Here is a 27,978-nt window from a genome sequence, read left to right as displayed (position 1 = left end):
AGACACAGAGGACAGACCTGTGGCTGCCAGCCAGGAGGGGCTCGGGGGAGGGCCGAGTGGGAGGCTGGGGCCGGCAGGTGGGAACGTTTACGTGTGTTCTCAGAACAGATAAGCAACAAGGTCCTACAGCACGGCACAGAGAACGGTGTTTGATATCCTATGATCTCCTCCAATAGAAAAGAATATTTAAAAAAGATAAAAGTATGCACATATACATAAAACTGAATCACTTTGCTGTCCTGCAGTAATTAACAAACACTGTAAATCAACAATGTGTATTTCAATTAAAAATTCATTAATTAATTTTTTAAAAAATTAATTAAAAACTAAAAATAAAATCGCATCCTCTTTCTTTCAGCCTTTTTTAAAAATGGAACTAGATGGTATGGATCCCTCTCCTTGAAATACGTCAGACGGGGCTCCACTCCCGCTCCCGGTCACCGGCAGGCAGGGAGCCCTCCACACAGGGCCCGGCCTCAGTCCACGCCATCCAGCTCCTGCTGCGGTCTCCCCTCCAGCTGGAGGACCTAGGAGAGAAGACGCGGTGTCACCATGAGGGCCCAGACAGCCACGCTGCTGAAACACACCGATCCACCCCCAAAGAGGGTCAGAGCCACGGGACTGAGAAAGCAGGTCTGCACACGGCATCTGCAGGGCGAGGAGACCTGGGAGGGGTCCTGAGTCTGGAAGGACGTGTGCTGGCCGGGGGTCGGGGCGGGCAGGGGTCACTGCTGGGCTAGAAGCCACAGCAAGCCCATCTTCACCGAGCTGTGTTTTCCTGCATGTGCACATCTTCCAGCTGCTGCCTCTGAACCCCACGCCTGAGTGCGTCTTGGTGGGAGCCAAGCCCCGCCCCTCACTAGTTCTTTCTGGGGAGGGGGTGTCCATGGCACGTGGGGTGCTCAGCAGCATCTCTGGACTCTGTGCTAGACGTGGAGGTACAGACCTCACCCCGGGCGGGATAACCGTCTCTGGATGTGGCCTGACGCCCCCTGGAGGAGGGCTGCAGCCACATAAGGCTGCTCAGCTCCCATCTCAGTCTGCACCTCCTCATGGATGCTCCCCTCTGCCCCACCCCGCGGTCCTCCAGCTCAATGCGGCTCTTATTGTAAAAGGAAAGAAGCTTTGGGATTTATTACAACTCATCACTAAAGCAGGGGTCCCCAACCGCTGGACCATAGACCGGCGCCAGTCCACAGCCTGTTGGGAGCCAGGCTGCACAGGAGCTGAGCGGCGGGTGGGCGAGGGGGCGAAGCTCCGTCTGCCCCCCGTCAGTCACGTTTCGCCCGAACCATCTCCCCCGCGCCCCGTCCCTGGAAGAGCTGTCTTCCATGAAACTGGTTCCTGGTGGTAAAAAGGCTGGTGACCACTGCCCTAAAGAGACGTTGCCCGTTATACGTAAGGGCTCATCCCTGGGAACCCTGCCTCCCAGGTACGGAGCACCAAGCTAAAATACCTCTGTTTAGCTCACGGGAAGCACTCTGACCAGACCCACCTGTGAGTGACTGCAAGGGAGGAGGAAGTGAGTCAGCGAGTGTTTGACTTTCTTCCTCCCCTCTTAGTATAACAGGAGCCTGGATTCTGACTCAGGCAAGATGGTTCGTTGGGACGTGAGTCCCCCATCTTCTCTGTCTACTGGCTTTCCCAATAAAGTCGCTATTCCTTGTTTCAGCAACGCATCTCCCGATTTACTGTCATGCATCAAGCAGGACAAGCTTGGATCAACAACATTACCACCATTTATCACTTTCACGGATCCCGTGTGCACTCATCAGCCGTCTTTCTCCTCCCATCACCTTCACTGCGGAGGGGCTGCCTCGAACTTGCCTCCATCACAGAACAGGGAAGGACCTAGACTTGCCTATTAAATTGATTTTGTTTCTCCTTCCTTTATTCCACTATTAATCAATAAGGAAAAACAGATGGTTCAGATAATGCGAAGCCAGCTGGACGGCCCAGTAGTCTAGAAATGACAGTGGTTGGTCTCACACTGACTGCGTGATGGAGCCGCTAATTTTAGCATCCTCAGTACAGCCCCAAACAGCACATGTCAAGCTCTGATGGACCTGAAACATACTGGGCACTTGGCAGAAAGCAGGACAATAAAAAAAAAAATGCCACCGTGTACAGTAACCATGGACAGGGAAGCCTGGCGCGCTGCAGTCCGTGGGGTCACAAAGAGTCGGACACGACTGAGCGACTGAACATTGGAAAGCTTTTCAGTCCTCTGTGGAGGCGAACAGGTGGAGGAGACGAGGTGGTATTCCCTCGACAGATGTCTAATAGGGAGAGAAACCATCTCCCCCGGTTCACCTGGTTTTCGATGCAGCGGAACTGCCAGGGCCAGCGAGTGTTGTACAGAAACGGCCGCAGGTCGAACCTGTTGTCGTCTGGGCTGTAGCTCTCGGCATGGTACGCGGGCGTCAGCGTGGTCATTTTGTGTCTGTTCATGGAATACTTGGAGAAAAACCGCTTCACTTTGTCGGCCACCTGGGAGGCGAGGGGCGCACGGGGCCTGGTGTTAGCAAAGCCGGGAAGCCCCCAGGCCAGCGTTCTTAGCAGCATCGCCCCAGCCAGTTAACAGCCTCCCCCAGCAGCCCCAGAGCGCTGCCTTGGGACTTCCTCAGAGGCAGGAGCGGACCGACGCTGCTGCTCGGGCTAGAGCAGCTGCGTGAGCTGTAAGGATGCGGGTTCCTGACTCCAGCATCCTGGAAACTGCATCAGGACCTGGGCAGGCATCCCAGGAAGATGTATTCCTATTTCGTGAGGCTTCCAGGTGGTTCTGCAGGGACCGGCCTGTCTGTGGGCTTCAGCCCTAACGAGCCTGACCACTAGGGAAAAAGAAGCCATATTCTGACCTCGGAGTTCGCCCTCTGCCCCCCAAAGAGGGAAGGAGCTTGCTTGTTGTGACGGGGTCCAGCCCCACTCGATAAGCTCAGTCGGGGCTGCGGGAGGGCTGAGAACGCGCTGTGGTTCCTCACGGGGTGCTCTTCTCCTAAAGTCACATGGTGGCCACCTGCCCCGGAGCCAGACCCACCCACAAGGTGACCTCACCTGCCGACTCCCCGAGGGCGCCGGGCACGCCTCACCTGTCGGGGCGAGCAGGTGTCCTTCCACATGTTGAGGAGTTTGCAGAACATGCTGTAGGGGCCTGTCTTGGTGACCTTCCGGAGCCTCCCATAGACGGACAGCTCGGCGTACGTCATCCCCATGTCTTCCTGGGGACGAGAGAGATGTGTCTCACGAGTGACAGCAGGTCAACGCTGGGGGGACAGCCTGAAACCTCTGCTGGAGACGGAACCAAGCCCCCCGGCCCCAACCTCGAGAAACCCAAATCGAACATCAGAGGTCAGCAATGGATGACGCTGAGCTCTGGACTCCCAGCTGGGGCCCCAGTGATGGAGCATGCTTGTTCGGGGGCAGACAGGAGGCCATGCAGGAGCCCCAGAGCGGGGAGGTGGCAGAGGCAGTGCAGTGGCAAAGCCAGAACGGTTACCTCGTCGGTCTGGGACACCCGCCCGTGGGCCAAGGGCTCCAGCTCAGCTGTGGCCGGTGCTGCCAGGATGCTGCAGTCAGGGCACAACAGCTGGGTGTTACCGCGACAGACACCACACAAGTGCGGAGACGGGAAGCGCCAACTTTCCAGCCTCTCGAGGGGCAGAGGGAGGCGGCGGCTGCCGATCTGGCCACAGCCAGGGTGGCAGCGATGGGAAGGAAGCGGGTACCTGGTCTCGGGGCCTGAGTGCCCTTGGAGGCCTGACCGCTTCCATCAGGTGATGGGCGCTATGGAAGGTGGCTGAGGGGGACAGGGCGGCTGAGGCTGTGCTGAGAAGACGCGTACACAGCGGCCCACAGGCACAGCTGTGGCCTCGAGGGCGCACACGCACCTCTGCAGGGCGGGAAGCTGGAAGCGTTCCATGCAGAGCTGGACGAAGGCTCTCAGGTCCGTCTTGCTGATCCCGCCGATGGGGTTGATGTCGGCGCTGGAGCAGTCGTACTTGGTCAGGTAGCCGAGGAGGCTGCAGTCGGAGAAAGGACAGGCGGTTCCGAGGCAGCAGACCCGGGAACTTCAGACTCTGAGAACCTGGGGAGCCTGGCCATCTGGCCCCTGGGCACCGGGACATGCCTTCTTACGGGGCCCTGGAGCCAGAACTTGGCTGACTCGAGGGTCTCAAGAAGTCTGATGTGCTGGGGCAGACTGGGGAAGGGGCAGGCGCTGTGGACGGCCGAGGAGGGGTATCCCGCAAGCCAAAGGGTCAATTTGGGGGATGACCAGTGCCAGCCGCAAGCGGGGCTCCTTCAACCAACCCCGAGGCGGGTGTAATGTCACTCTCTCTCCCATTAAACGGAAGGCTGACGGTACAAACAGGGTCCAGTCTGTGGGCAAGGGTCAGCATTTCCAGGCCAGGAGAGATGGCCGTTTTCATCTGACCCCTGCGCCTCTTCCGCCCCTCGACTGCTCCCAAAGGTGCATCCAGAGCTACGGCGGAGTGAGCGGGGCACAGACCACAGGAGTGGCCTCGGGTGGAGCAGGGTCTCTTCCAGCCTGGGGGCCGCACACACCTCTCGTCCACGTTGGCGGATCCGAGCACGAGAAGCCCGCCGGGGGCACCGCGAGACCAGAGGCTCAGCTGGGCGAAGAGGTAGGCGACGACCATCCTCACCCGCGCCTGGCCCACAGGAGCGGGTGTCACCACGCAGGCCGGGGCCGGGGCACGCACGCTAACGCCACCTCCCCGCTCCTCTGAGAGCAGGGACGCTTAAGTAATGCAGGAGCCTCTAGCGGCCAGAGAGCCGGAGCCCGTGGCCTCTGCCCCGAGGGACTCCTGCCCTCAGCAGGGAGGGACCAGAGCCCGGGGTGAGAGCTGGGCAGCGGGGGGCTGGGTTGCAAAGCCAGCGGGAGAGACCTCGGCCCCTCTGGCCAGCCCCTGCACCCCCGGGGAAGGCCACCAGCAACCGCAGGAAGGGGATGGAGACAGGGCAGACCCCAGCAGACGCAGCCCACGCCCCCGCTTTCCCTGCACGAACCACCCAGGGTCCAGCTCCCCTGTAGCCGATCCCCGAAGACGCAGAAGACACACACCCTCGTACACACTCACACCTCATGCTCACCTCCATACACTCACACACACTCTCAGATACCCCACCCCCCTACCCTTGCACACTTACCTATTCCTGGGCACACACCTGTGCACACTCTCACCCTCAAACCCCCCTGCACCTCTCATGCACACACACGCAGACCCCCATCCTTGTCCAGGAGGCTGCACGCTCCGCGTCTCTAAGAGGCGGGCTGCTTGCGGACCCCAGCACCGGCCGTCCCCTGGGTTCCCTGCGGTCCCCGCGTGCGGACGAGGTGGGGGGCGCACCTGGACGTTCTGCAGAGCCAGGTTCTCCCGGCCGCTCCCTCCGTGAACCGCAAACTGAGGGCTCGTGCCCGTCACCAGGCTGAAGATGCCCACGAGCGCCTTGACTGCTGGGTCGATGCTGAGACCGATGTGGTGGCTGGAAGGAGAACGGGCGGGCATGCAGTGACAGAAACACACAGGGCACGGAGCGCGCCACCTTCAAGGGCACCGTCCGGCCGCGCTGAGCACATTCACGACGTGCCGCCACCACCTCCAGCTCCAGAACCTTCCAGCGGCCCAGGAGACCCTGTGCCCATGAGCGGTCCCTCCCCAAGCCGTCCTCTTCCAGCCCCTGATGACCACAGACACTCTTTCTGCGTGTGTGTGTGTGTGCATGCACGCTCAGTCGTGTCTGACTCTTTGTGACCCCATGGACCGGAGCCTGGCCAGGCTCCACTGTCCACGGAGTTTTCCAGGCAAAAATACTGGGGTCAGTTGCCATTTCCTTCTCCAGGGGATCTTCCCAACCCAGGGATCGAACCTGCATCCCTTTCGTCTCCTGCACTGGCAGGCGGGCTCTTCACCACTGAGCCACCAGGGAAGCCCTGAGATCTGCCTATTCTGGACCTTTCGTAGAAATGGAATCACACGGGACCTGTCCTTTCCTGTCTGGCTTCTTTCACTGAACCTAATGCTTTCGGGTTCACCCAGGTTGTAGCCTGTGTCAGCGCTTCCTTCCTTTTTTAGGCTGAGAAGCACCCCCGTGTGTGACCAGACCACATCATGATTCTCTCCTCAACTGCTGACGACGTGTGAGCTGCGACCATGCTGCGCGGACACGAATGTGTAAACACTTGCTCATGTCTTTGCTTTCAGTCCCTCTGCCTGGGGGCAGCCTTGCCGGTAGGGGGCAGCTTTTAGCTGAGCTCTGCTTACAGAATGGGCAGCTCCTTATCTTTTCTTTGGAGGCAGAACAGATGGAACGTTCTGAACGGAACCAAGTCTCCCTGAACAGAAAGACACACCCTCCTGCACCTGTGTCTGGTACAGTGGCCCCCGAGAAAGGAGAAGGAGGGCAGAGGGCTGCACCCCCAGAGCAGCGAGGGGCTCCTGTGCGCCCACCCGGAGCACATCAGCCCGCTCCTGGGAAGGACGGAGGGGAAGGGGGAATCTCAGACACGGAGAAGATCTGGGGTGAAGCTGAAGGGAAAGCTGCTCGCCTCTGGGGTGCTCAGTGACCCACCAATGGGGTCTCGGGGCAGCTTCCCGTGGTCCCCGCCAGCCGCCGGGCCCAACACCAGGGACCAGCTACCTTCCGATCTGCTGGGCCAGCTCTCGGGCCCTGTCACAGGTCTCCCGGGAGGAGTTCTCGCTGGCCATGTAGCAGGTGGTCAGGACGCGGCCGCAGAGCTCCCGGGGGTCCTGGGGGGTGTAGCTGGGCTGATTCACGATGGTTCGGATGTCAGCCAGCACCTCCGGATCTGAAACCCGCAGAACAGAGGGCACGTGCTGTGAGTCCGGCGCCTGCACCACCCGGACCCGCTCCGCCGCCCGGCAGTCTAGCTGGATGACCCCACAGTGCCCGTTTCTCAGCTGCGGACTCTTTGGGAACGGCCAACGTCGTCCCTCACGGCGGCAGGGTGTGAACCTGGGCTGGCCTGACCCCAGGGCCCTGTGCTTCCCTCCCGGCCAGGCAGCAGCAGGCACCCTGTGGGCTTGACAGACCCAGCCACGTGGGCCTGAGGCCCTGGAACGGACTTTAGCGGCCTTGCTGTGCCCAGGTCCCGAGACTTGGGGTGACGCTGGGACATCTGAGCATGCCCCCCACCACGATGCCCAGGAGCTGGGTTTGCCCCTCTGCTCCTCCCGCAGGCTGAGCCCCCGCCCCGGAACGTGCTCGGGCCCCAGGCATCACCTACTTCCACGCTTCACAGCCTCGCAGACCTGGCGGCACATGGAGTAGACCAGACAGGCAGTGGCCGCGCTGTCCACCCCGCCACTCAGGGGAAGGAAAAACCCCGCCTGGAACAGGCAACCAGATGGCGGCGTGAGTGGAGCCTCACGCCCAGCAGTGAGCCCGGCTCCCCCGGCAAACACGAGCGCCCACAAAGTGCTCTCCCCAGGGGAGGAGAAGGGAGCCCTGCATGTTCCACAAGGCGAACGGAGCTCCACCGTGGAGGGCCCAAGGCTGCGTCTCCGCCGTGAATTACAGACGCGCATGACCACACTAGTCTTGTAACTCGGGGTCATCAGACAGGACCCCAAAGACGGAGCCAAACCTCAGTGCGACCTTGGCCAGGGTAGCCGAGGCTCCTGACTGAGGCAGAGTCAGGAAATGTCTGCATGAAGAAATACCGGTCAGGCCCTCCCCGGTGACCCAGGAGTTAAGGATCTGTCACGCAATGCAAGGGACCCTGGCTCGACCCCTGGTCTGGCGGACTCCGCCTGCCGCAGGTCACCTAAGCCTGTGCGCCACATCTACCGAGCTCACACTCGAGAGCCCGGGAGCCGCGACGGCTGGAGCCCGTGTGCCCTCGAGCCCTGGCTCCACAGCTAGAGAAGCCAGCATCGTGAGAAGCCCATGCACTCAACCGGAGAGCAGCCCCCGCTCACGGCAACTAGAGAAAGCCCATGTGCAGCAGCAAGGACCCACCACAGTCAGAAAGCAAATTAAATAAATCCATCTTCAAAAAAAAGTCACCAGCATGCCACAGGGTCAAACGCAAACCCACTGTAGAAGAATTAAGGGGGGCTGGCCAGACCCGCCCCCCCCACCAACATCTTACCTGTCGGCTGCGTCTTAAGAAGTCCCAGAGCCAGCACGCGGGTCCCAGGCTGGGGAACGGTGGGAAGCATGAGGTTGGCGAGCCGCCACCTTGGTTCGCAGCTCACCTGGGGGCAGGTGCCCAGGTGGACGCAGGGCCGGTGGGCGCTGCGCCCGGCTGTTTTCAGCCTTTCGAGGGAATGAGTGCATCTGAAGCCTCAGAGCCGCCCCAGGAGGTAGGAGCGACCACTGGTCCCGTGGGGGAGATGAAGACACGGAGAAGCAAGCCCGGTGTCTCTATGCCCGAGGGCCCGGGGCAAGGCGGGCTGGCTGGGTGTGGGGCCTGCGGTCTAGTTACAGAGTCGACTGCAGGTCCTGAAGACCAGGGCACAAGGCCCCCAAGCGGCCACTTGGCAGCGCAGCGGGGGACGGAGGGAGTGGCCCCGGGAAGGACAGCATGCCGGTCGCTCAGTCGTGTCCGACTCTTTGCAACCCCGTGGACCATAGCCCGCCAGGCTCCTCTGTCTGTGGGATTCTCCAGGCAGGAAGGAGTGGGTTGCCACGCCCTTCTCCAGGGGATCTTCCTGACCCAGGCATCGAACCCCGGTTTCCCACATCACACACGGATTCTTTACCATCTGAGCCACCAGACCCCCCCACTACCCCCTCCCTTGCACACCAACAGCCCCACCTGATCTCCTCGGCGGGGCTGTGGTATTTCCACTCGATGGGCTCAGACACGGGCTCCAGCAGGTCCTCGTGGCAGGAGAGGGCGAAGTCCACCTTCACGCGAGGGTAGGGGCTCACCCTGCTGGCCTGGGGAGGACACCCCCGAGGGCCTGAACCCATACAGGCCCCGGGATGACTGCAGGGGGGATGCCACACGGCTCAGGATCCCGGTGGGAACCCCTCACAGCCACCGGGACGGCCAGGACACAGATGGGTGCAGCAGACGCTGGCGGGATGTGGGGATCGGGAACCCTCGCACAGCGCCGGGGAGACGCGAGACGGAGAAGTGCCTGAGGACAGTCTGGCAGGACCTCCCAAAGTTAAAGAGAGAATCACCACAGGACCCCCACAGGCCAGCCCCAGGTGGGTAACAGAAGACGCGCAAACACGTCCACACAGACGCCTGGCACAGGCCCTCAGCAGCACCGTCATCACGGCCCAAGTGTCCACCGGCGGGTGAACGGACACACAGCATGTGGGCGGCCCGTGCAGTGGAATGTCACTCAGCCATAAAAAGGAATGAAGAACTAGCACACGCCTCAGCACGGATGAACCACGAAACACTATGCTCAGTAAAAGAAGTCAGCTGCAGAAGGCCACATGTTATATGATTCCATTTATATGACGTGCCCAGAACTGGCAAACCCACAGCGTCAACACAGACCGTGGTTGCCAGCGGCCCCGAGGGGGGTGAATGAGACAACTCATGGGTCCAGGGTTTTTTCAGGCGATAAGAACGTTCTGACCCTGATTGTGGTGATGCTGCTCAACTCCACAAATGTACTAAAAACCACTGCATCACGTGCTGAAGTCAGTGAATTACAGGGCATGGGAACGACATTTCAGTGAAGCTGTTATTAACAATATTTCCCCGTCTTTGATGAGCATCCTGTGGGTGTGTTTATAATCGCTTACCGCCAGGTTTCGAGATGAAATCTCTGCCCTGTAGCTTCTGATGTCCTCCAAATCCAACGTGGCAGTGAGGACTTCCTAGAGAAGGGAGTTTCAAAGAAAAATCGTGATCTCCTATTTTTCCCTCACACTCTGTTTTCACAGGTATGCCACGTTACACTGCCTTCTAAGGCAGGCACTGGGGGCCCACCCAAAGCCCTTCCCTCTTGTCACTGCCACCAGAATTTCTGTTGAATTGACACACTTGCTGATGAGACACAATAAATGTCTGTTGGGAGCTTTTGAGAAAGTTTCTTAAAAAGACACAGGGAGAGCAAGGGTCCTCTTTCTGCCTTTGAATGTGGTTGTATGAAGATGGGATGGCTGGAGCTGCTGCAGCCATCCTGTGACCATGAGGCAACTGACAATTAAGCCGACACAGAGGAAGGCCCAGTTGTAGAGTGACAAAGGGATGGAGCCAGAGCCCCAGCAATCATCACACAAAGGTCCCAGCCTATAAGAAACACATGAAAAGATGCTCAACATCACTTATCATCAGAGAAATGCAAATCAAAACCACAATGAGGTACCATTACACGCCAGTCAGGATGGCTGCTATCCAAAAGTCTACAAGCAATAAATGCTGGAGACCGTGTGGAGAAAAGGGAACCCTCTTACACTGTTGGTGGGAATGCAAACTAGTACAGCCACTATGGAAAACAGTGTGGAGATTTCTTAAAAAACTGGAAACAGAACTGCCATATGACCCAGCAATACCACTTCTGGGCATACACACCGAGGAAACCAGATCTGAAAGAGACACGTGCACCCCAATGTTCATCGCAGCACTGTTTATAATAGCCAGGACATGGAAGCAGCCTAGATGCCCATCAGCAGATGAATGGATAAGGAAGCTGTGGTACATATACACCATGGAATATTACTCAGCCATTAACAAGAATTCATTTGAATCAGTTCTAATGAGATGGATGATACTGGAGCCCATTATACAGAGTGAAGTAAGCCAGAAAGATAAAGAACATTACAGCATACTAACACATATATATGGAATTTAGAAAGATGGTAACGATGACCCTATATGCAAAACAGAAAAAGAGACACAGATGTACAGAACAGACTTTGGGACTCTGTGGGAGAAGGCGAGGGTGCGATGTTTCGAGAGAACAGCATCGAAACATGTGTATTATCTATGGTGAAACAGATCACCAGCCCAGGCTAGATGCATGAGACAAGAGCTCGGGCCTGGTGCACTGGGAAGACCCAGAGGAATCAGGTAGAAAGGGAAGTGGGAGGGGGGATCGGGATGGGGAATACGTGTAACTCTATGGCTGATTCATGTCAATGTATGACAAGACCCACTGCGGTACTGTAAAGTAATTAGCCTCCAACTAATAAAAATAAATGGGGAAAAAAAAAAAAAGGTCTCAGCCTAGATGTGCTGCATGTGTTCTAGGACATGACGCTTCATTGCCTTTGAATCCAGATGAGATGGAGGTTCTGCCACTTGCAACCAATAGCAGAAAACAGAAAAGTTTTAACTCAGAGATATTATTCCTTTCTTTATGAAAAAAATCCTAACCAGATCATACTACTAGGATATTGCCTCACACATGCAGGCGCAAGACAGCAGGAACTACTTCTGAGGGGGAGCCAGGGTGGCCGGGCCCCTGCTCCTGCTGCTGGCCGTGGGCAGCCGTCTATGCCAACACCGAGCCTAACCCAAGACAGAAACGCCTGTGAAGAGACAGAGAGCAGAGAACTCCACATCCACTAGTCCTTCTGTCATTTCCCAAGTGCTGGCCACGGAAGCCAGCAGGCTGCTCCTGACGAAGCCACAGAGATTGGGAGACCCCAGAGGGGTGAACCCCTCCTGAGAGGAAGGCTCCAGTCCACTTTTCCCGGAACTAGGTTAGCTTCACACAGAGGCCGGGTCGAGGCCCTGAGAAGCACGTGCCCTCGAGAAGGTCCACGGACCAGAGAGGTGGCAGAGCCAAAGGGCGCTGCCGCCACCTCTGCCAGGAGCACTCACATCAGAGAACTCTGGCTCAGGGGCCCCCCTCGGGGGTGTGGGGCCACGGTCCCCAGGTTATAGTGTGGCGGACCATCACCTGGGCGCTTGGTGAAATGGGGGCTCCTGGGGGGCCTGGACCCTGCAGCCACCTGCCCGCCTGCTCATCCAGGTACAGGCGAACCCCGAAACTCACTGCCAGTCAGTCCCGCCAAGTACCTGTGGCCCGGACGTCTGGCCAAGAGTCCTGGCCAAGCGGACCTGCGCTGAGGCGTGTCTGGAGCAGACGAGCGCCTGGCCGTCCGCATGGACCTCACCTGCACCTCCAGAGGCCTTCCGTCTTAATCAAGGTTAACACTGAACAGCAGGAGGCCTCTGGGGACCCCGCCACCGGGGACCCCACTGTGCTCATTCCCACTGGGAAGGCAGGATCAGGTCCCCATGGTCTGGGGACCATTTGCAGGAACTGGCTTCTTCCAGCTGCTAGGGCCAGACTGCCAAACCCTGGGCTTCGTTCTGAGCAAGAAATACCATGAATTCGTTCCAAGGTTCCTTTCCTCAGTCCACTCCGAAACTGAAGTTTCATTTCATAACCACTTCCTTGCCGACAACCCCAGTGAGACCACACAAGTCTGTGAAATGGTGAAGCAACAGACATCGCATCAGAGGGTCCTGGAGAAATTCTTATTCGGAGACACCCGCTTGTCTTGCTCTGACAGAGAAATCCCCAGAAACCCTTTTTTGTCCTGCTACTACCTGCTTCTGTGAATAAGCATTTTCAACATTTGCTTCCAAAAACCCCGAAAAGACAAGACGAGAGATGCCGTGTGAAGCCTGTACTGACCACCTGAGCCCAGTCACAGAAACTCTTTTTGGCAGAACTGAAAGTCACTTTGTGTTGTGTTTGCAGATTTGGAATCGATTCCCATTTGGGGGCAATAACAGTCATTTTCTTTCTTGGAGGCTTAAAAAAACTCTCGAGAGCCACACGATTCTCTTTGTTGGTGTTCAGTCACTACGTTGGGTCCGACTCTTTGCAACCCCAAGGACTGCTGCATGCCAGGCTTCCATGTCCTTCACCATCTCCCGGAATTTGCTCAAACTCAGGTCCATTGTGTTGGTGATGCTATCTAACCATATTATCTTCTGTCGTCCCCTTCTCCTCCTGCCTTCAATCTTTCCCAGCATCAGGGTCTTTTCCAAAGAGTTGGCTCCTCACATCAGGTGGCCAAAGTAGCTTCAGCTTCAGCATCAGTCCTTTCAATGAATATTCAGGACTGATCTCCTTTAGGATGGACTGGTTGGATCTCCTTGCAGTCCAAGGGACTCTCAAGAGTCTTCTCCAGCACCACAGTTCAAAAGCATCAATTTTTCAGTGCTCAGCTTTCTTTATACTTCAAATCTCACATCCATACATGACCACTGGAAAAACGATAGTTTCGATCAGACGGACTTTTGTTGGCAAAATGACGTCTCTGCTTTTTAATAAGTTGTCCAGGTTGGTCATAGCTTTTCTTCCAAGGAGCAAGCATCTTTTAATTTCATGGCTGCAGTCACCATCTACAGTGATTTTGAAGCCCCCCAAAATAAACTCTCTCACTGTTTCCATTGTTTCCCCGTCTATTTGCCATGAAGTGATGGGACTGGATGCCATGATCTTAGTTTTCTGAATGTAGAGTTTTAAGCCAGCTTTTCTCTCCTCTTTCACTTTCATCACAAGGCTCTTTAGTTCCTCTTCACTTTCTGCCATAAGGGTGGTGTCATCTGTATATATGAGGTTATTAATATTTCTCCTGGCAATCTTGATTCCAACTTGTGTTGCCTTGACCTCTGGGGAAAATCCTCCAAGGGCCCACGTGCAAGGCTCTTCACTGCTCTGCTCCTCCCAAATGACCCCATTATTGCTGGACCACATGCGGTGTCTGCTTATTCCTGGGACTGGCTCCAGTTACCCGCCAGCCATGGGATTCTTCCCACAAGCCCATCCTCTCCTCCCTGGAGCCAGGGGCCACCCACCCTTTGGTCACTACCAAGCCCCCTCCTCCCGCAGTGCCGAGCCTCTCCTTCAGCTCCACTGCAGCCTCGTGGGGACCTCCAGGGCGTGCGGGGCTGATAACCCATCATGGATCCATCCATCCAGTGCGTTGTGTGGGGGTGTCCCCGTAACCTCAGGGTAGGAAACCCTCACCCCACCAAGGAGGTGAAGAGGAAGCAATCACAACCAGCAGGATCCCTCCCAGGGGGCGGGGGCACATCAGACCCCCGGTTATGGGGAGAGCAGAGAACACAGCCTCTGAATGACAGACCCTCCCGCCACTGCTTGGGCCGGCTCGTACCACATCATCCAGAGAGAACTGGGACCCCTGGGCGAAGATGCTGCCATTCATGGCTATGAGGGCACAGCCGTCGTAGTATAGCCGGTCCCCGTCACACCCCTTCTGATTGGCCAGCAGGTAGATCCCGCCGTTCTGGAAAACACAGCAGACGGCAGTGGTCAGCTCTGATCCGTCACCTTCACCCTCTGCCGGCCCAGACACGCGGAGCCTCAGGCCTCCACCCCCGCAACTCTGCCGTACTAATAATCAGCGCCCCAACTCCAGCCAATAAAACACACACCTCCAGGGAAGGCCCCGCAGCTATGACGGCCTCAGCCTCCCGAGGCACCAGGCGTCACGCAGGGCGTCTATTCTCATCCCCAACAACCCTCCAAGGCGGGTGCCGCCACCTCCCCCAGGAGGGAGGAGAGACGGCGCTCTGGAGAAGACAACTCCGGATTCTGCCCCCAGAAAGAGCAGACACGGCCCCTGGGGTCACGCTGCCCGCAAGAGTGGCAAACTCATGGGCGTTCCCCGGGCCTGGGTGTGGTGCCAAGGGGGTCCTGATTCCCGGTCACTTGTCCCGAGACCAGTGTGACGGTTGAGAGCGTAGGAGCTGGACGGCTGGGGTGTGAGGCCAGAGGCCACACGACGGTCACGTGCTGGGTGCCCTGCTCCAGAGAGCGGAGGGGGCAACAGCGCCCGCCTCATAGGGTGCTTTCCATCACTAAACGAGGTCATGGATGTGGGGCCTGGGGGGTGAGTCACAGGGGCCGGTCAGCCATGGCCGGACCCAGGAGCGCCCAGCAGCCCCACGCTCAGGCCTCGCTCTGCGCTGGGCGCTGGGGTCCCGCGTGTGTGAGACACGCATGCGCCCGCGTCCCCGCCACTGCCTACCTTGGTGGTGGCCATGGTCACCAGGTCCACCCGGGCGTGGGCTTTGCGCAGCACATGGTGGCTGCCTGAGGCGTTGGTGAAGATCTCCACCCCGTCCAGGCCCATGTCCACGTGCGGGCTGCGGGCAGAGGGGGTCAAAGACAAGAGACTCGTGTCCCCAGCCCGCAGCTCCTGGGGTGTCTTCCCTGCCCCGGCTGAGACGCCAAGATGGCTGCAAATACCCAGCCCCCTTGGGCCCCGCAAGGATGGGGATCAGAGGGTGCAGAGGGCAGGGCTAACCTGTGGGGCGTGCAGAGCTCCTCACAGACCTCACTCCCGATGCAGGTGTCCCGCGTGGAGAGGACGGCGTCCCCAAAGGGCACAGTTTCCTAGGAGGGAGACCAGAGTTCATGAGGCCCCCCCGGCCGTCCCGTCTGGGCCACATGCTGAGCCGGGACCCTGGAGGCCACACATGGGACTCGTAGGAAGGCCGACGTTTTGTTTCAAGCCCTAACGAATCCCTCCTCCCCCGGGGAGCATTCCCAGCCCAGGGCCAGCGGGCATCTCCTCTGCCTGCCAGCCAGGGTGGGGCAGGAAGCCCCCTCCCAAGCCCCCCTGAGCCCAGCCCACAGTGTGAGCCGGAGGAGCGGAGGGGACATCACGCAGCAGCAAGGAGGCGCCCACCCCGCCATGCTCCTGGACCCTCCCCACTTGCGACAGAAATCACCCCCATCTGTGTTTTCCTTACACGGGCCACAGTGATGCTGTGACTCTGACCCCAAGTGTCCTGCCCCCATGGCCACCCCAGAGGGACAGTCTGACGGACAACGAGTTTTCTGCCCCGGGACTCACCTGCTTCGTCAGGTCCTGTAACATCCGGGGGAGAAAATACTCCTCTGTTTGCCTGGAAAGGGAACCACCACAGACCTGAGTTGGACCGTCTCAGGGAAAACGCAGGATGGCGTCCAGATGCAGGGCAAAGCTCACGCTGAGGGCGCGGAGCCCGCGAGCTGGCAGAGGAACTGTCAGGTTTCCACACACGCTGTCGCGACCAAGTTAAGGTAAAAAGGGAAGAGCCAGGCGACTCCATGAGGCTTCCAGGCCATGGGACGCTTTTGGGAGCTCCCTCACTGGCCCCGCCTGCCCCACACTTTCATTATAGCGTCTGAGAGGCACATCGAGGGAATGGTCCGAGAAGGAGACACATTTCCCCACAGAGAAGTGCGGCTGGAATTTCTGATCAAAACTCATCAATCAGAAAGATCGCACTGCATGACGCCAGCATGCAGAGACAAGCCCGTGTCATCACTGAAGCGATCATGTCCGAATCAGGTAAGATGGAGAGAGAGTTTAATACACACCTCTGTACAAGCCATCCCAGGAAGGGAAAGTGACAGTCGCTCATTCGTGGCCGACTCTTTGCAGCTCCATGAACTGTAGCCCACCAGGCTCCTGTGTCCACGGAATTCTCCAGGCAAGAACACTGGAGTGCGTGGCCATTCCCTCCTCCAGGGGATCTTCCCAACCCAGGGATCAAATCCCAGTCTCCTGCACTGCAGGCGGATTCTTTACCGTCTGAGCCACCAGGAAGCCCCAGCCACCCCCAAGGTCTACCCTAACAGGCAGAATTCAAATACTAGGTCGTTTCCAAATCTGACCTCAAGTGGGCTGTCGCCAGATGTACCATGAAGACATTGAATTAACTAGATTTCTTTTTGCTTTCTCAGAATTCACAAGAACCTCCTGGGAGATTTTAGTGACTTTTATTTCAGTAATTTTTTTGATAAAGATTTTTTTTCGATGTGGACCATTTTTAAAGTCTTTACTGAATGTGTTACAATATGGCTTCTGTTTTATGTTTTGGTTTTTCAGCCCTGAGGTATGTGGGATCTTAGGTTCCCAGCTGAGGATCGAACCCACGTCCCCTGCACTGGAAGATGAAGTCCTAACCACTGGGCCACCAGAGAAATCCCTTAACTAAAATTTAAGAGCCGAGACACTGAGGGGATGAGGCCGTGGCGCCCTCACTAATGAAGGGAACAGACGCCACGGACGCCCTCTGACTCCCGAGCAGCCGCGGCACCCCACGATGAGCACTCAATTCACCATCGTAGGTTTGCTCATCATCACTGATGTTGCTGCGTCACAGTCCGTTTTCAAGGGAGAGCCGCTCAAGGTTTCTCCCTTCATCCCCACCTCCCCCCTCAATTCACACACAAAGAAGAATGTATACAGGGCTTCTTCAGCGGTAAAGAATCTGTCTGCCAATGCAGAAGACACGGGTCTGATCCCTGATCCCGGAAGACCACACATACCGCGGAGCAACTAAGCCCGAGCTCCACAATCATTTAGCCTGAGCCCTGGAGCCCATGTACGGCAACTACTGAGGCCCGTGTGCCCCAGAACCCACGCCCTGCAACAGGAGAAGCCCCCCATATCGCAACTAGAGACTCGGCCCCCTCACCGCAACTAGAGAAGAGATCACACGGCAACAAAGACCCAAGAATAGATACACAAAATTTTTCAAAAAGAATGTATCTAGACGTATAACTGAGTCATTTTGCTGCTCAGAGGAAGTTAACACAAGAGTGTAAATCAACTATATGCCAATAAAATGTTTAAAAATCACGTTAAAGATTTCATTGGCAATAGTGGCGACAGTGAAAAAAATAGCGGTAACTATTAAGAAGAACGCAGGGCAGGCAAACAGGGACAATTCTGTCCCAGGGGATGCTTGGCAATGTCTGGAGACATCGTAAACTGACAGAGGGATGCAGATGTATCCCCCAGTGGAGGCCACCGACACTGCTGCACACTCTTCCATGCATAGGACGCCCCCACAGCAAGACCAAGCCAGCCCCAAGGCAACAGAGCTGGAGCTGAGAAACCCTGATCTGTAGGATCAGATGTAGAATGATGGGTGACGGGTGATTGATGACTGAGCGTTTTATGTGGTGTCTGATAAACTACAAAGTAGCTACAAATTAATCAGCAGCATCAGGCAGCCATCACCAAATGGCAGGTCCTGTGTGGGGCAGGGACGCCGGCCCGAATCTCTGTCTATCTCCCCCACGCATCCTAGGAGCGGCCACCATCCGGGCTCCCACGCGCGGGCAGACTCACCAGCTCCTGGACCATGGCGTGAACCAGCGCAGCTCGCGGTAGTTGCCCTCGTTCGCCAAGGCCATCTTGGGTCTGATGAGCAGGATCTTCCTACAGACAGGGGAACAAGGCCGCTCCTGAGATGAGCACGCCCCACGTGACACGGAGGAGCCACCAGCCCGTCCACCCTGACCGTTGATGGGGACAGAGCAGCTAAGACCCGGAGGGTGGGCACTTGCCAGCAACTGATGCCCAGGGTCTGCGAACAGGACATTACTACAAGGCCGCCCTCCCAGGACTGACCTCCTGGCTGCAGGGCTGTGTCCCCAAACCACCCACCGTCCCTGTTTCTGATGTCTGAAGGTGTCAGGGGTGACAGCCCAGGGGAAGCAGTGCCACCTGCGACGCCTGCCTGCCTGGCACCCCACCCCCACGAAGGCAGTTCCAGAAGAAGCCCGTGGGGACCAAGCCCTGAGCCCAGGGGAAAAGGGGGTCGCGCTGCTCCCGGCAGTCACCCACCTGTTGAGGAATATCACCCTGCAGTTATAGCGGACGTTTCGGTGCATCACAGGCCTGCGGAGAGTAGGGATGCATGTCTGCAAAGAGTGGAGCCCCACATCTGCTTTAACAGGACGTTTCTCCCGGTCCTCTGCGGGAATCAGAAGGCCTCCTCTTCTCAAATGAAAGCGAGCAACGAACTTGAGCATTTCTGCTGCGGCACATACTAAATGGGAGAGTCTTCTAACTCGCACACAAGGTCCTTCCCACTCGGGGCCTGTCCTCTCCTTCCAGGAGACCACCAGGTGGCCGCCTCCCTCCCTCTGCGCGCACCCCTGCTGCCCTGTCACCTGTCCATCCCCTGCTGGCCTCAGGGACCCGCCCCCTGCACAACCCCAATTCTCTGCCATGGCACCTCTCCTGACTGAGCGCCCCCCCACCAAGAATGCAGGGCAGGGGGACCAGCCCGGGGGGGGGTGAGCCAGGGCAGGGGCAGGGGGTGGAGGGCACTGGACAGATCTGCTCGCCTCTCTGTCTGGACCCCTCAGGACAAACACCCTCCCCGATCACCTGGAACCTTCCTTCTCTGCAGCGGAGGGGCCAGTGCTCTGGAAGCCAGGGCACTCTGCCGGCCGCCGGCTGGGGCAGCGCCGGGCAGGGATGGCAGAGCCCAGCTCAGGGCAAGAGTGCAGGAGCTCAGGGCAAAAGGCATCAGGCACCCAGGCAGGAGGGCCTTAAGGATGGATCATCAGATAAACAATAATACGGCCCAGGGACAAAGCATCCGTGAGCAGTGTGCGCTGGCAAGTCAGGTGGCCGGGTTCCAACCCCGCTTCGCACTGGCCGAGCTGAGCGGCCCCGGTTTCTCCTCCCAGAGCATTTCAAGGGGCAGGATGCAGGTGGGCTGCCTAGGCCTGGGCTTGGCACACGGATGCCACCAGCAAGCACTCCCACCGATCCGGTTTCCATTCCTCCCAGGCCAACCCAAACCCACCACGCTCACATTCATACAAAAACGTGTTCAGGGCAGGAGGTGAACATCTTTTAAATGAAAAAGAAACCCTCAGTGAATATCTGATTTCCAGTGGGAGTAAGCTTCTCAGACAAAAGCAAACAAAAAGCATGACCAGAAAGATTTCAAGCTCAAAATGTAAAATTAAATCGCAAACAACAGACAAGGAAATGTATTTTTATCATATATGGGGACCGCTTGATATCTTTCATATATAAAGAACTCTTAATAAATCAGACACAAACACTTCAATTGCTGGCCAAATAACAAGTAAGACAGTGTCACAAATGGTCAAAAAAGAAAAAAAAAAGAAAAGTTCAGTTTCATAAATCATGACAACAAATACATATGATAGCTTTTTTAAAATAAAGTTATTGCTCACTCTAAGATTTTGTCTATTTTGTTTTTTTTTAAGTTTTCCTTCTTTTGAGCTAGCCCTCTGTGATCAGTGCTAAGGGTAACATGCCTCTAACCACAGAAAGCTGGAAGGAGACTCAGTGTCTTTCTCTTGGAGGAATAAGACAATTCTAGGTGCTGAGTATCAGTGACATCATGATATAACTGCTATTTTGTTCAGTGGCACTTACAGATCCAGGTAAATGTTGGATTTCAAAAGACAAATTTCTTTTAAAAAATATTCCCCTACTAAGCGGCATCAGGTCTTAGGGGCAACACTTGGGACCTTTGGTCTTTATTGTAGTACGGGGGGGTCTTTCTTCAGCTGTGGCGTGTGTGTTATCACTTCAGGTGTGTCTGACTCTGCAACCCCATGGACTGGGGTTCCCCACCAGGCTTCTCTGTCCATGGAATTCTCCAGGCAAGAATACTGCGGTGGGTTGTCGTGTGAACTCTTAGTTTCAGTATGGGGATCTAGTTCCCTCCCCAGGGATGAAACCTGGCCCCCCTGTATTGGGAGTGCAGAGTCTGAGCCACCAGACCACCAGGAACGTCCCAGAAGAAACACTTTAGAATATGACCGTTAACATTTTAAGGGCAAAAAAGTAGAAAAATTAAAGCCAGATTACAAATTCAAGGCCAGAAGAGGAAGACAGGCAAAGAAAACAAACAAAAAGACAAGGGGAAAACAATAAAGAAAGAAACCACAGTGAGCAGGACACCTAAAAGAGTGGCAAGAGTCCGTCCATTGTGGGCTGAGTAAAGACCCCACCGATGTCCCCATCCTGATTCCCGGGACCCGCGGACGTGTCACCTCACCTTGCCAAAGGGACCCTGCTGACATCATTAAGCTACAGATCCTGAGACCAGAGACTGCCCCTGACTCCCCAGGACCCTCACGGGAGCCACAGGGGTCCTTACACGAGGCAGGAGGGCGCCCGGAGGACACGTGGCAACAGAGGCAGGGGCTGCAGCGACGTGATCTCTGGCTGTGAGGATGGAGGGAGGGGCCGCGAGCTGAGGACTGCGGGCGAGCCTGGAAGCTGGACTTCAACAAGAAAACCGACCCTCCTCCAAGAGCCTCCAGAAGCAACCAGCCCCTCTGACCCATTTAGATTCGTGACCTGCGGAACCACAAGACAGCAGGGTCGTGTGGTTCTGGGTTTTGCACCCGTGGTAAGCTGTCACAACAGCACAAGAGGAAACAGACATGGTCCACATATCAAGAATTATAATAAACGGGAACCAACTGGGCTAAAAATCCCTCCAGTCACTGCTTAAAAGAGATCCTGCTACACAGATGTCACAGCAGGTTGAACTGGAGAATACATGCAAGGCTGAGGAAAAAGAAAGCAAACTCAGCTACATTCACGCCACGTAACACAGAACAGAGACGCAAACAGAAGCAACACGAAGCCTGTCAGTCGGCCTGCTTACACAAAGCTGGTCACAGACGCAATCTCGAACAGAGTAATCCTAGGCCGGAGTCCTCCCCATGTGACCTGCACTCGGGGAATCTACACCATAGGGACCTACCGGTAGACCTCATTTTACTGCAGTTTGCTTCATTGTACTTCACGGATTCTGTGTTTTTTACAAGCTGAAGGTCTGTGGCAACCCTGCGTGGAGCAGGTCTATTGATGCCATTTTCCCAACAGCTTTTGCTCACTTCCGGTCTCCGGGTCACATTTTTATAACTCTCATGATATTTCAAACCCTCCACCAGCAAAAAGATGACAGCTTGTTGGAGGCTGAGAGGATAGGATTTTTTAGCAATAAAGATTTTTTAAAGTAAGGTATGTTTGTATATTTTTAGATAGAACGGTAAAATGTAAATAACTTTTATGTGTACTGGAAACCTCCTCCCTCAAATTGGTGTGACTTGCTTTATTTCTGTATTTGGCTTTACCGCAGTGGAGTGGAACTGAGCTTGCAAGGTCTCAGAGGTCTGCCTGTAGGCCTTGGGGCCTGGAACCTACACCATAGACATCTCTACATACGGAACCTGCACCTATGGACCTACACCTACGGAGCCTACACCCATGTATCCACACCCTCTGGGACCAGATGGCTTGTGTGTCAATATGGAATGACATGCGTGCATGCGTGCTCACTCACTCGTGTCCAACTCTGCGACCCCATGGACTGTAGCTCACAGGCTCCTCTGTCCATGGGGATTCTCCAGGCAAGAATACTGGAGTGGGTTGCCATGCCCTCCTCCAGGGGATCTTCCTGAGCCAGGGGTCGAACCCACGTCTCTTACGTCTCCTGCCCTGGCAGGAGGCTTCTTGCCCACGAGCGCCAGCTGGGAAGCCCAGAGTGACAGGGAGCCACCCCCAAACTGACTTCTAAGTAAGGAAAATGCTACACACGAGACTGGGGGACCCCGTGCTCTGACCTGTGCAAAGCGTGTTCCCACGTGCAGAGTAGTGCTTGGAGAAACATAAAAACTCTCCCCAAAGCTGCGTCCACCTGGGGAGTAAGGGGTCTGCAGGGCCAGGCAGGGAGCAGACGCCACATCCCCGCTGTGGGGACGCCTCCGGACACAGCAGGCCCTGGAATTGGCCCTTCTCCCACGCCCAAGCTGCACTTACATCCCCACGTCGCAGATGATATCCTGAGTGACCGGAGACTCCAAAAGGGCCGCCAGGACCTGGAGCGAATGCAGGAGGGTGTCCGACTCGTAATAATGGTCCCAACAGCCGTAGCCGCTGCAGAGGAAGGGCGAGAACAGTGAGTGCCCGGGACACAGCAGGTGGGCGTGGGGTGGGCTGGGGCAGGGGCCTGGGGTCAGGCCAGGGTGACCGTGCGAGGTGCGACTCTGGCACCCGCATCTTTGCAAAGCCTCCCAGGAGAGTCTATTGTTCAACCAGAGTTAGACTCACTGCTACAAAAAAGAAGAAAAGAGATGTATTGTATCGGAAATTAATGGATTGGGCCTCATCCGTTGCTCCTAGTTTCAGTTACTATGAGAAATTCTCTGTCATGTCAAAAACTGTCTGCCCTTGGATTTTTTTAAACCTTCAACGTGGCCCAAATTACACTAATCTATAAGAAAGGGATGCAAAAGGAATAAAGCTGGAAGAAGAACATTCTTCAGGCAAAGGGGCCGTGAATAACCATTCAAATGCCACTTACACGGCTACATGACTTCCTTGCGATTTACTCGAGCTTACGGCAGGCTGAATGGTGTCCCCAAAAGAGACGTGTCTATGTCTTAACCTCCAGAACTTATGGCGCGCATGTGCATGCTCAGTCGTGTCAAACTCTTTGCAACCCCATGGACTGTCGCCCACCAGGCTCCACTGTCCGTGGGTTCTCCAGGCAAGAATCCCGGAACAGGTTGCCATTTCCTTCTCCAGGCCATCTTCCCGATCCAGGGACTGAACTCGCGTCTCCTGCACTGGCAGGCAGATTCTTTACCACCGAGCCACCTGGGAAGCCCTTAGAACCTGTGGATGTGACCTCGTTTGGAAAAGTGTCTTTAGAGATGCGAGTAAGTGAAAGATCTGGAGAGGAGATGATCCTGGCCTATCCAGGTGGGCCCTAAATCCAACGGGAAGCGTCCTTACACGAGACGGAAGGAAAACCAGCGGAGAAGAGGCAGGGGTGGGGGGCTGGAGGGGTGCAGTCACGAGACGAGGAGCTGGGGGTCAGGAGCTGGAAGAGGCAGGAAGGACCCTCCCCTAGAGCCCTGGAGGAAGCAGGACCCTACCCACACCTTGATTTTGGACTTCAGGCCTCCTGAACTGTGAAAAGAATAAATTTCTGCTGTTTTAAACCATCCAGTTTGTGAAACCATAGTATAATAGCCCCTGAAAAAAACTAATACAATGCTCAGTGAGGTCCCAACATGGGCAAACTGGGTTGAGAGTAATTTTTCAGTGCAGGGGTCCCAGTAATGAAATGTAGAGTATTTGTAAACTACTTTTATTTTTTTTTTTAAATATTTATCTATTTATATATTTGACTGTGTAGGGTCTTAGTCGCGGCAGGTGCGATCTTTCGTTGCAGTTTGCGGGCTCTAGGGCTCAGTAGCTGGGGCACAGGCTTAGTTGCCCCGAGGCATGTGGGATCTTGGTTCCCCAACCAAGGATCGAACCCACATCCCCTGCCTGGGAGGGCAGATTCTTAACCACTGGACCACCAGGGAAGTCCCTGTAAGCTACTTTTAAAACTTCAAAAAGTCCTTCACACTCACTACATAGCAAAAGTGATGTTAAAATGCCAAGCAAACTTTGCTGACATGAGCACTAACCTCCAAAGTGGCCTTTGTCATTCTTAATGCCTGGAGGAGCATTCCTCTGGGCCTCTGGTTCTGATGAGGAGGAGAGCCTGGTTCTTAGATGAAAATGAGGTCAGTGAGATGCCCTGTGTGGGATCCAGACCTGGGATGCCCTTTCCTCTCCAAGGATAGACTCCTGCTCAGAGCTTGTCACTACCTCAGCTCCTAGGCCACGTGTGAGACCAAACACCAATGCAAGGCCAGACGTCCAGCCAGCTTTGACATCGGCCCTGGACTGGGAAAAGTCAGCCTCTCTATGATCTCCTGTGTTACTCAACGTAGGAATCCAGGATCACCCAGGCAGGCTGGCCTGCTCTTGTCCAAGGGCATCAAGCAGGCCCACTCACGGGGCTTCTGACTGTCTGCTAGGTGGGCCTGCGTGTTTGGTTCTCAATCCCAGCCTCTCCTTCCTTGCCCTTTCAGCTGGGGGGAGCGATACAGAGGCTTCTACCTGCCCACCCTAGGGTGTCTATGCACTCTGCTCTCACCAGATTTCCAGTTCTGGTCCAAGCCTGTATCTTGCTCCTCTGTGTTTGGCAATTTCAATACCTACATGCACAAAGAGAGAGAGAGAGAAAGAAAGGCAATTTCAGCACCTACAACTGATCCAAAGGAGGTAGATTCAACCTTCTGCTGCTGCTGGTGTCACAAAAAAACCAAAGGGCATCTCCCAGCCCCTGCTGACACACGCAGGAAGTGAGACAGAGGCGGGGCCTGCAGGGCTGAGCCTGAGCACCAAGGAGGAGGGCAGGGGTGGGGCTGGGGGAGTCACACACTGGTAGCTCATTAACAATCAGACAGAGAGGACCCTGTGCAGGGAGAAGGCAGGACCTGAAGGCACCAGTGACAGGTACCATCTGCCTCTGGGTTTGAGCAGCAGCTTCCAGATGCAGTCTGGGGAGGAGAGGCCGGCTGAGTGGACGCACAATTCTGGCCACCCGAGATGACCTCTCATCAACTAGATTTGCTCTGAGCTCTGACGAAGGGAAAGCAGGTTGAGATTGAAAAAAATAAGAGAAAGAAGGCCCAAGGCACATGGCTGATATAAGGCACCCTCACCTGAATCACCCTGTTTTTACTGTGGTTAGTGGCCCTGCTGCAGGAGGCAACTGAGCTTGGCTAGCCTGCCGACCGCCCAGAGCAGCCCCACTTCAGGTGTAGAGGTCAACGGTGCAAACTTCCACTCCCAAAGGTGAGCTGGTACAGGTGATAACTGTACACGGACCCCGTCACACACACACAACGACCACACCTGGTCTCTAAGCTGGTGGCCTCACCCCTGTTCCACTTCCCTCTCTGGACTGGATTCTGCTCTATAAATGCCACGTGGGACCCCAGAGGTACCCGAGGACAGGCTCACTCCAGCCTGCTCATCTCCACCTCCAGGGCCAGACTTTTCTTACCAAGTGTACATACCACATGCCCCAGACACTGTAACCCACCCCACCCCCCACCTCACTCAGGACACAGGCGTGGTCATGAGATAGGTTATCTTATCTGTCCCCATACCCATGGCCGCGAGTTTCTCCGGAGCAAGGCTGCGTATGCGTCACAGCAAACCTGGGTGACCAGAGCTGACCTTCGCCTGTCCACCCCACGCCGGCCCTAGACTCACTTTTTAAAATCCTTTGCAAATTGCCCTCAAAGTCTAGGGCCCACTGGTTGAGCGCACAGGTAGCCACAGTCACCTTCCGCCCCATCCTGGCTGCAGACGCCTGGGCAAAAAGGCCGGCCGGATAGTGGGACTTTGTGTCCTGGGGAGAGAGGCGGCCGCGGCTCGGGTCCTTCCGGGTTGTCCCTGCAGGGACAGGCCCACAATGCCGCAGCGTCTCGCCCCGCCCCTGATGGCCCCGCCCCTCGGGACTGGACGTCAGAGGCCATGGCGACAGGCCCCGCCCCCGGACCGCCCCGCCCCTCGGGACTGGACTTCAGAGGCCCTGGCGACAGGCCCCGCCCCCGGATCGCCCCGCCCCGTCCTGGGTCGCCCCGCCCCGCAGGCGAAGCGAGGCCGGGACTGGACCTCCGAGCCAGCGACGACAGGCCCCGCCCCCGGATCGCCCCGCCCCGTCCTGCGTCGCCCCGCCCCGCTGGCGGAGGGAGGCCGGGACTGGACCTCCGAGCTAGCGACGACAGGCCCCGCCCCCGGCCGTCCAGTCCCCGCTCCGCCCCGCCGGTGGAGCTCCGCGCCGCGCCTGCGCGGGGGGAGGCCCGCCGAGCGGCCTGGGGCCGGCGGGAATCCGCCCCCGGTATCTCTGCCGGCGCCCGCCTGACGCAGACCCAGGCAGGTGGGACCATCTCCGGGTTCTGGATCGCAGGTGGAGGGGCCGGCCGGGCCGCGTGCCTCCATCCCTCTATCTCATTCCACACCTCCCCGCAAACTGCGTCTTAACAGTCCTGTAGGGGTACCCCGCCCAGCGTCAGTTACGTTCCTTTTCGTTATTGCTGCGCTTCGGCACTGCTCGGTAGGACTAAAGCACACTTTATCGGTTCATCCCCGGCGGGCATTTAAGTGAGCAGCCCCGTGCCAGCGCACACGCGCTTGAACACACACGCACGGCTACTTCCGTTCCTATGTTCATCTCCTTGGAGGGCACCTGTAGTTTCTTTGCATCTACGGTTGCCAGTTTCCCCTGGGGCTGCAGCTATCTGCGCCTCCCCAGACGCCTGACCTGGGTTATGCATATGTGCAACTTTACTAAATGTTGCTCAATTTCCTCTGTAGCGTTTGAACCTGTTCACTACCGGTAGTTTTTCAGCTTTTGTTTTCACATTTCACCCTTTAGTCCCCTTAGGGGACGAATTCATTTTTTTCCCTCCAAATGAATAAGCAGCTGACTGGCTATCTTTGATAGAATAGGCACTCTTTTCTCCCGGTTTTTATACATATACATTTTTACATTTGAAACAAACTTGTTTCCTATTTATAAAGTTAGACTTGTTCATGATAGACAATTTGGAAATCTCAGAAAAGAATGAAAATGTTTATATGTTCATTCATTTAATTCTAACTTTGACCCTTTGGGGGATAGTTTTCTTTGCCAGAAACACCTCAATCCTTTTCAGTTACCTCAAATCTCTCCTGCCAACCATGGCTGCAGATGGTGACTGCAACCATGAAGTTAAAAGACGCTTGCTCCTTGGAAGAAAAGCTATGCCCAAACTAGACAGCATATTAAAAACCAGAAGCATTACTTTACCAACAAAGTTCCATCTAGTCAAATCTATGTTTTTTCCAGTAGTCATGTATGGATGTGAGAGTTGGAGTATAAAGAAAACTGAGGGCTAAAGAACTGATGTTTTTGAACTGTGGTGTTGGAGAAGACTCTTGAGAGTCCCTTAGACTGCAAGGAGATCCAACCAGTCCATCCTAAAGGAGATCAGTCCTGAATATTCATTGGAAAGACTGATGCCGAAATTGAAACTCTAATACTTTGGCCACCTGATGCGAAGAACTGACTCATTTGAAAAGACCCTGATGCTGGGAAAGATTGAAGGCAGGAGGAGAAAGAGGATGACAGAGGATGAGATAGTTGGATGGCATCACCATGTTGAATGGACATGAGTTTGAGCAAGCTCCACGAGTTGGTGATGGACAGGGAAGCCTGACGTGCTAGAGTCCATGGGGTCGCAAGGAGTCGGACACGACTGAGCGACTGAACTGAACCATGGCAGCTTCTAGGCCTTAGCCAGGAATGGAGCAAATCCTACAAAGTCTGGTTGGAGTGGAAACCAA

The 27,978-nt window shown here is 56.0% G+C and overlaps 1 protein-coding gene across 5 annotated transcripts; it reads right to left on the bottom strand.

The window, feature by feature from the left end:
• Positions 1-259: 259 nt before the first annotated feature.
• NADSYN1 (NAD synthetase 1) lies at positions 260-26,038 on the bottom strand. 5 transcript variants are annotated; one of them, XM_065937987.1, is made up of 21 exons: positions 25,861-26,038; positions 24,734-24,794; positions 22,555-22,671; positions 18,574-18,627; positions 18,076-18,165; positions 15,805-15,856; positions 15,253-15,341; positions 14,974-15,091; positions 14,098-14,229; positions 9,757-9,831; positions 8,804-8,928; positions 8,135-8,183; positions 7,268-7,370; positions 6,661-6,829; positions 5,370-5,505; positions 4,564-4,670; positions 3,888-4,019; positions 3,497-3,566; positions 3,090-3,218; positions 2,314-2,490; positions 260-527 (listed from the first exon to the last, which is right to left on the bottom strand). In XM_065937987.1, exons 1-21 carry the CDS (start codon positions 25,943-25,945, stop codon positions 477-479), a joined length of 2,121 nt encoding a protein of 706 aa, XP_065794059.1. In that variant the 5' UTR covers positions 25,946-26,038; the 3' UTR covers positions 260-476. The 5 variants fall into 5 exon arrangements, 4 of the variants coding, with proteins under 4 accessions (XP_065794059.1, XP_065794060.1, XP_065794062.1 ...); XM_065937988.1 differs by having other exon boundaries at positions 2,381-2,490; XM_065937990.1 differs by having other exon boundaries at positions 25,755-25,865.
• Between the last annotated feature and the right edge of the window lie 1,940 nt (positions 26,039-27,978).

This window comes from Muntiacus reevesi, chromosome 5 (genome assembly GCF_963930625.1).
Source record: "Muntiacus reevesi chromosome 5, mMunRee1.1, whole genome shotgun sequence".
In the NCBI taxonomy this organism is placed as follows: Eukaryota; Metazoa; Chordata; class Mammalia; order Artiodactyla; family Cervidae; genus Muntiacus; species Muntiacus reevesi.
Note: the sequence above shows the minus strand (reverse complement) of the source record. Positions and strands in the feature narration are given on the sequence as shown.

Coding starts and splice junctions, on each gene's coding strand:
- NADSYN1 (XM_065937987.1), bottom strand. CDS start 25,945: ATGGGGCGGAAGGTGACTGTGGCTACCTGTGCGCTCAACCAGTGGGCC. Junction 18,166..18,573: donor AGGGTGATATTCCTCAACAG/GTGGGTGACTGC, acceptor CCCTGTCTGTAG/GAAGATCCTGCTCATCAGAC. Junction 4,020..4,563: donor TCCGCCAACGTGGACGAGAG/GTGTGTGCGGCC, acceptor CTCCGACTGCAG/CCTCCTCGGCTACCTGACCA.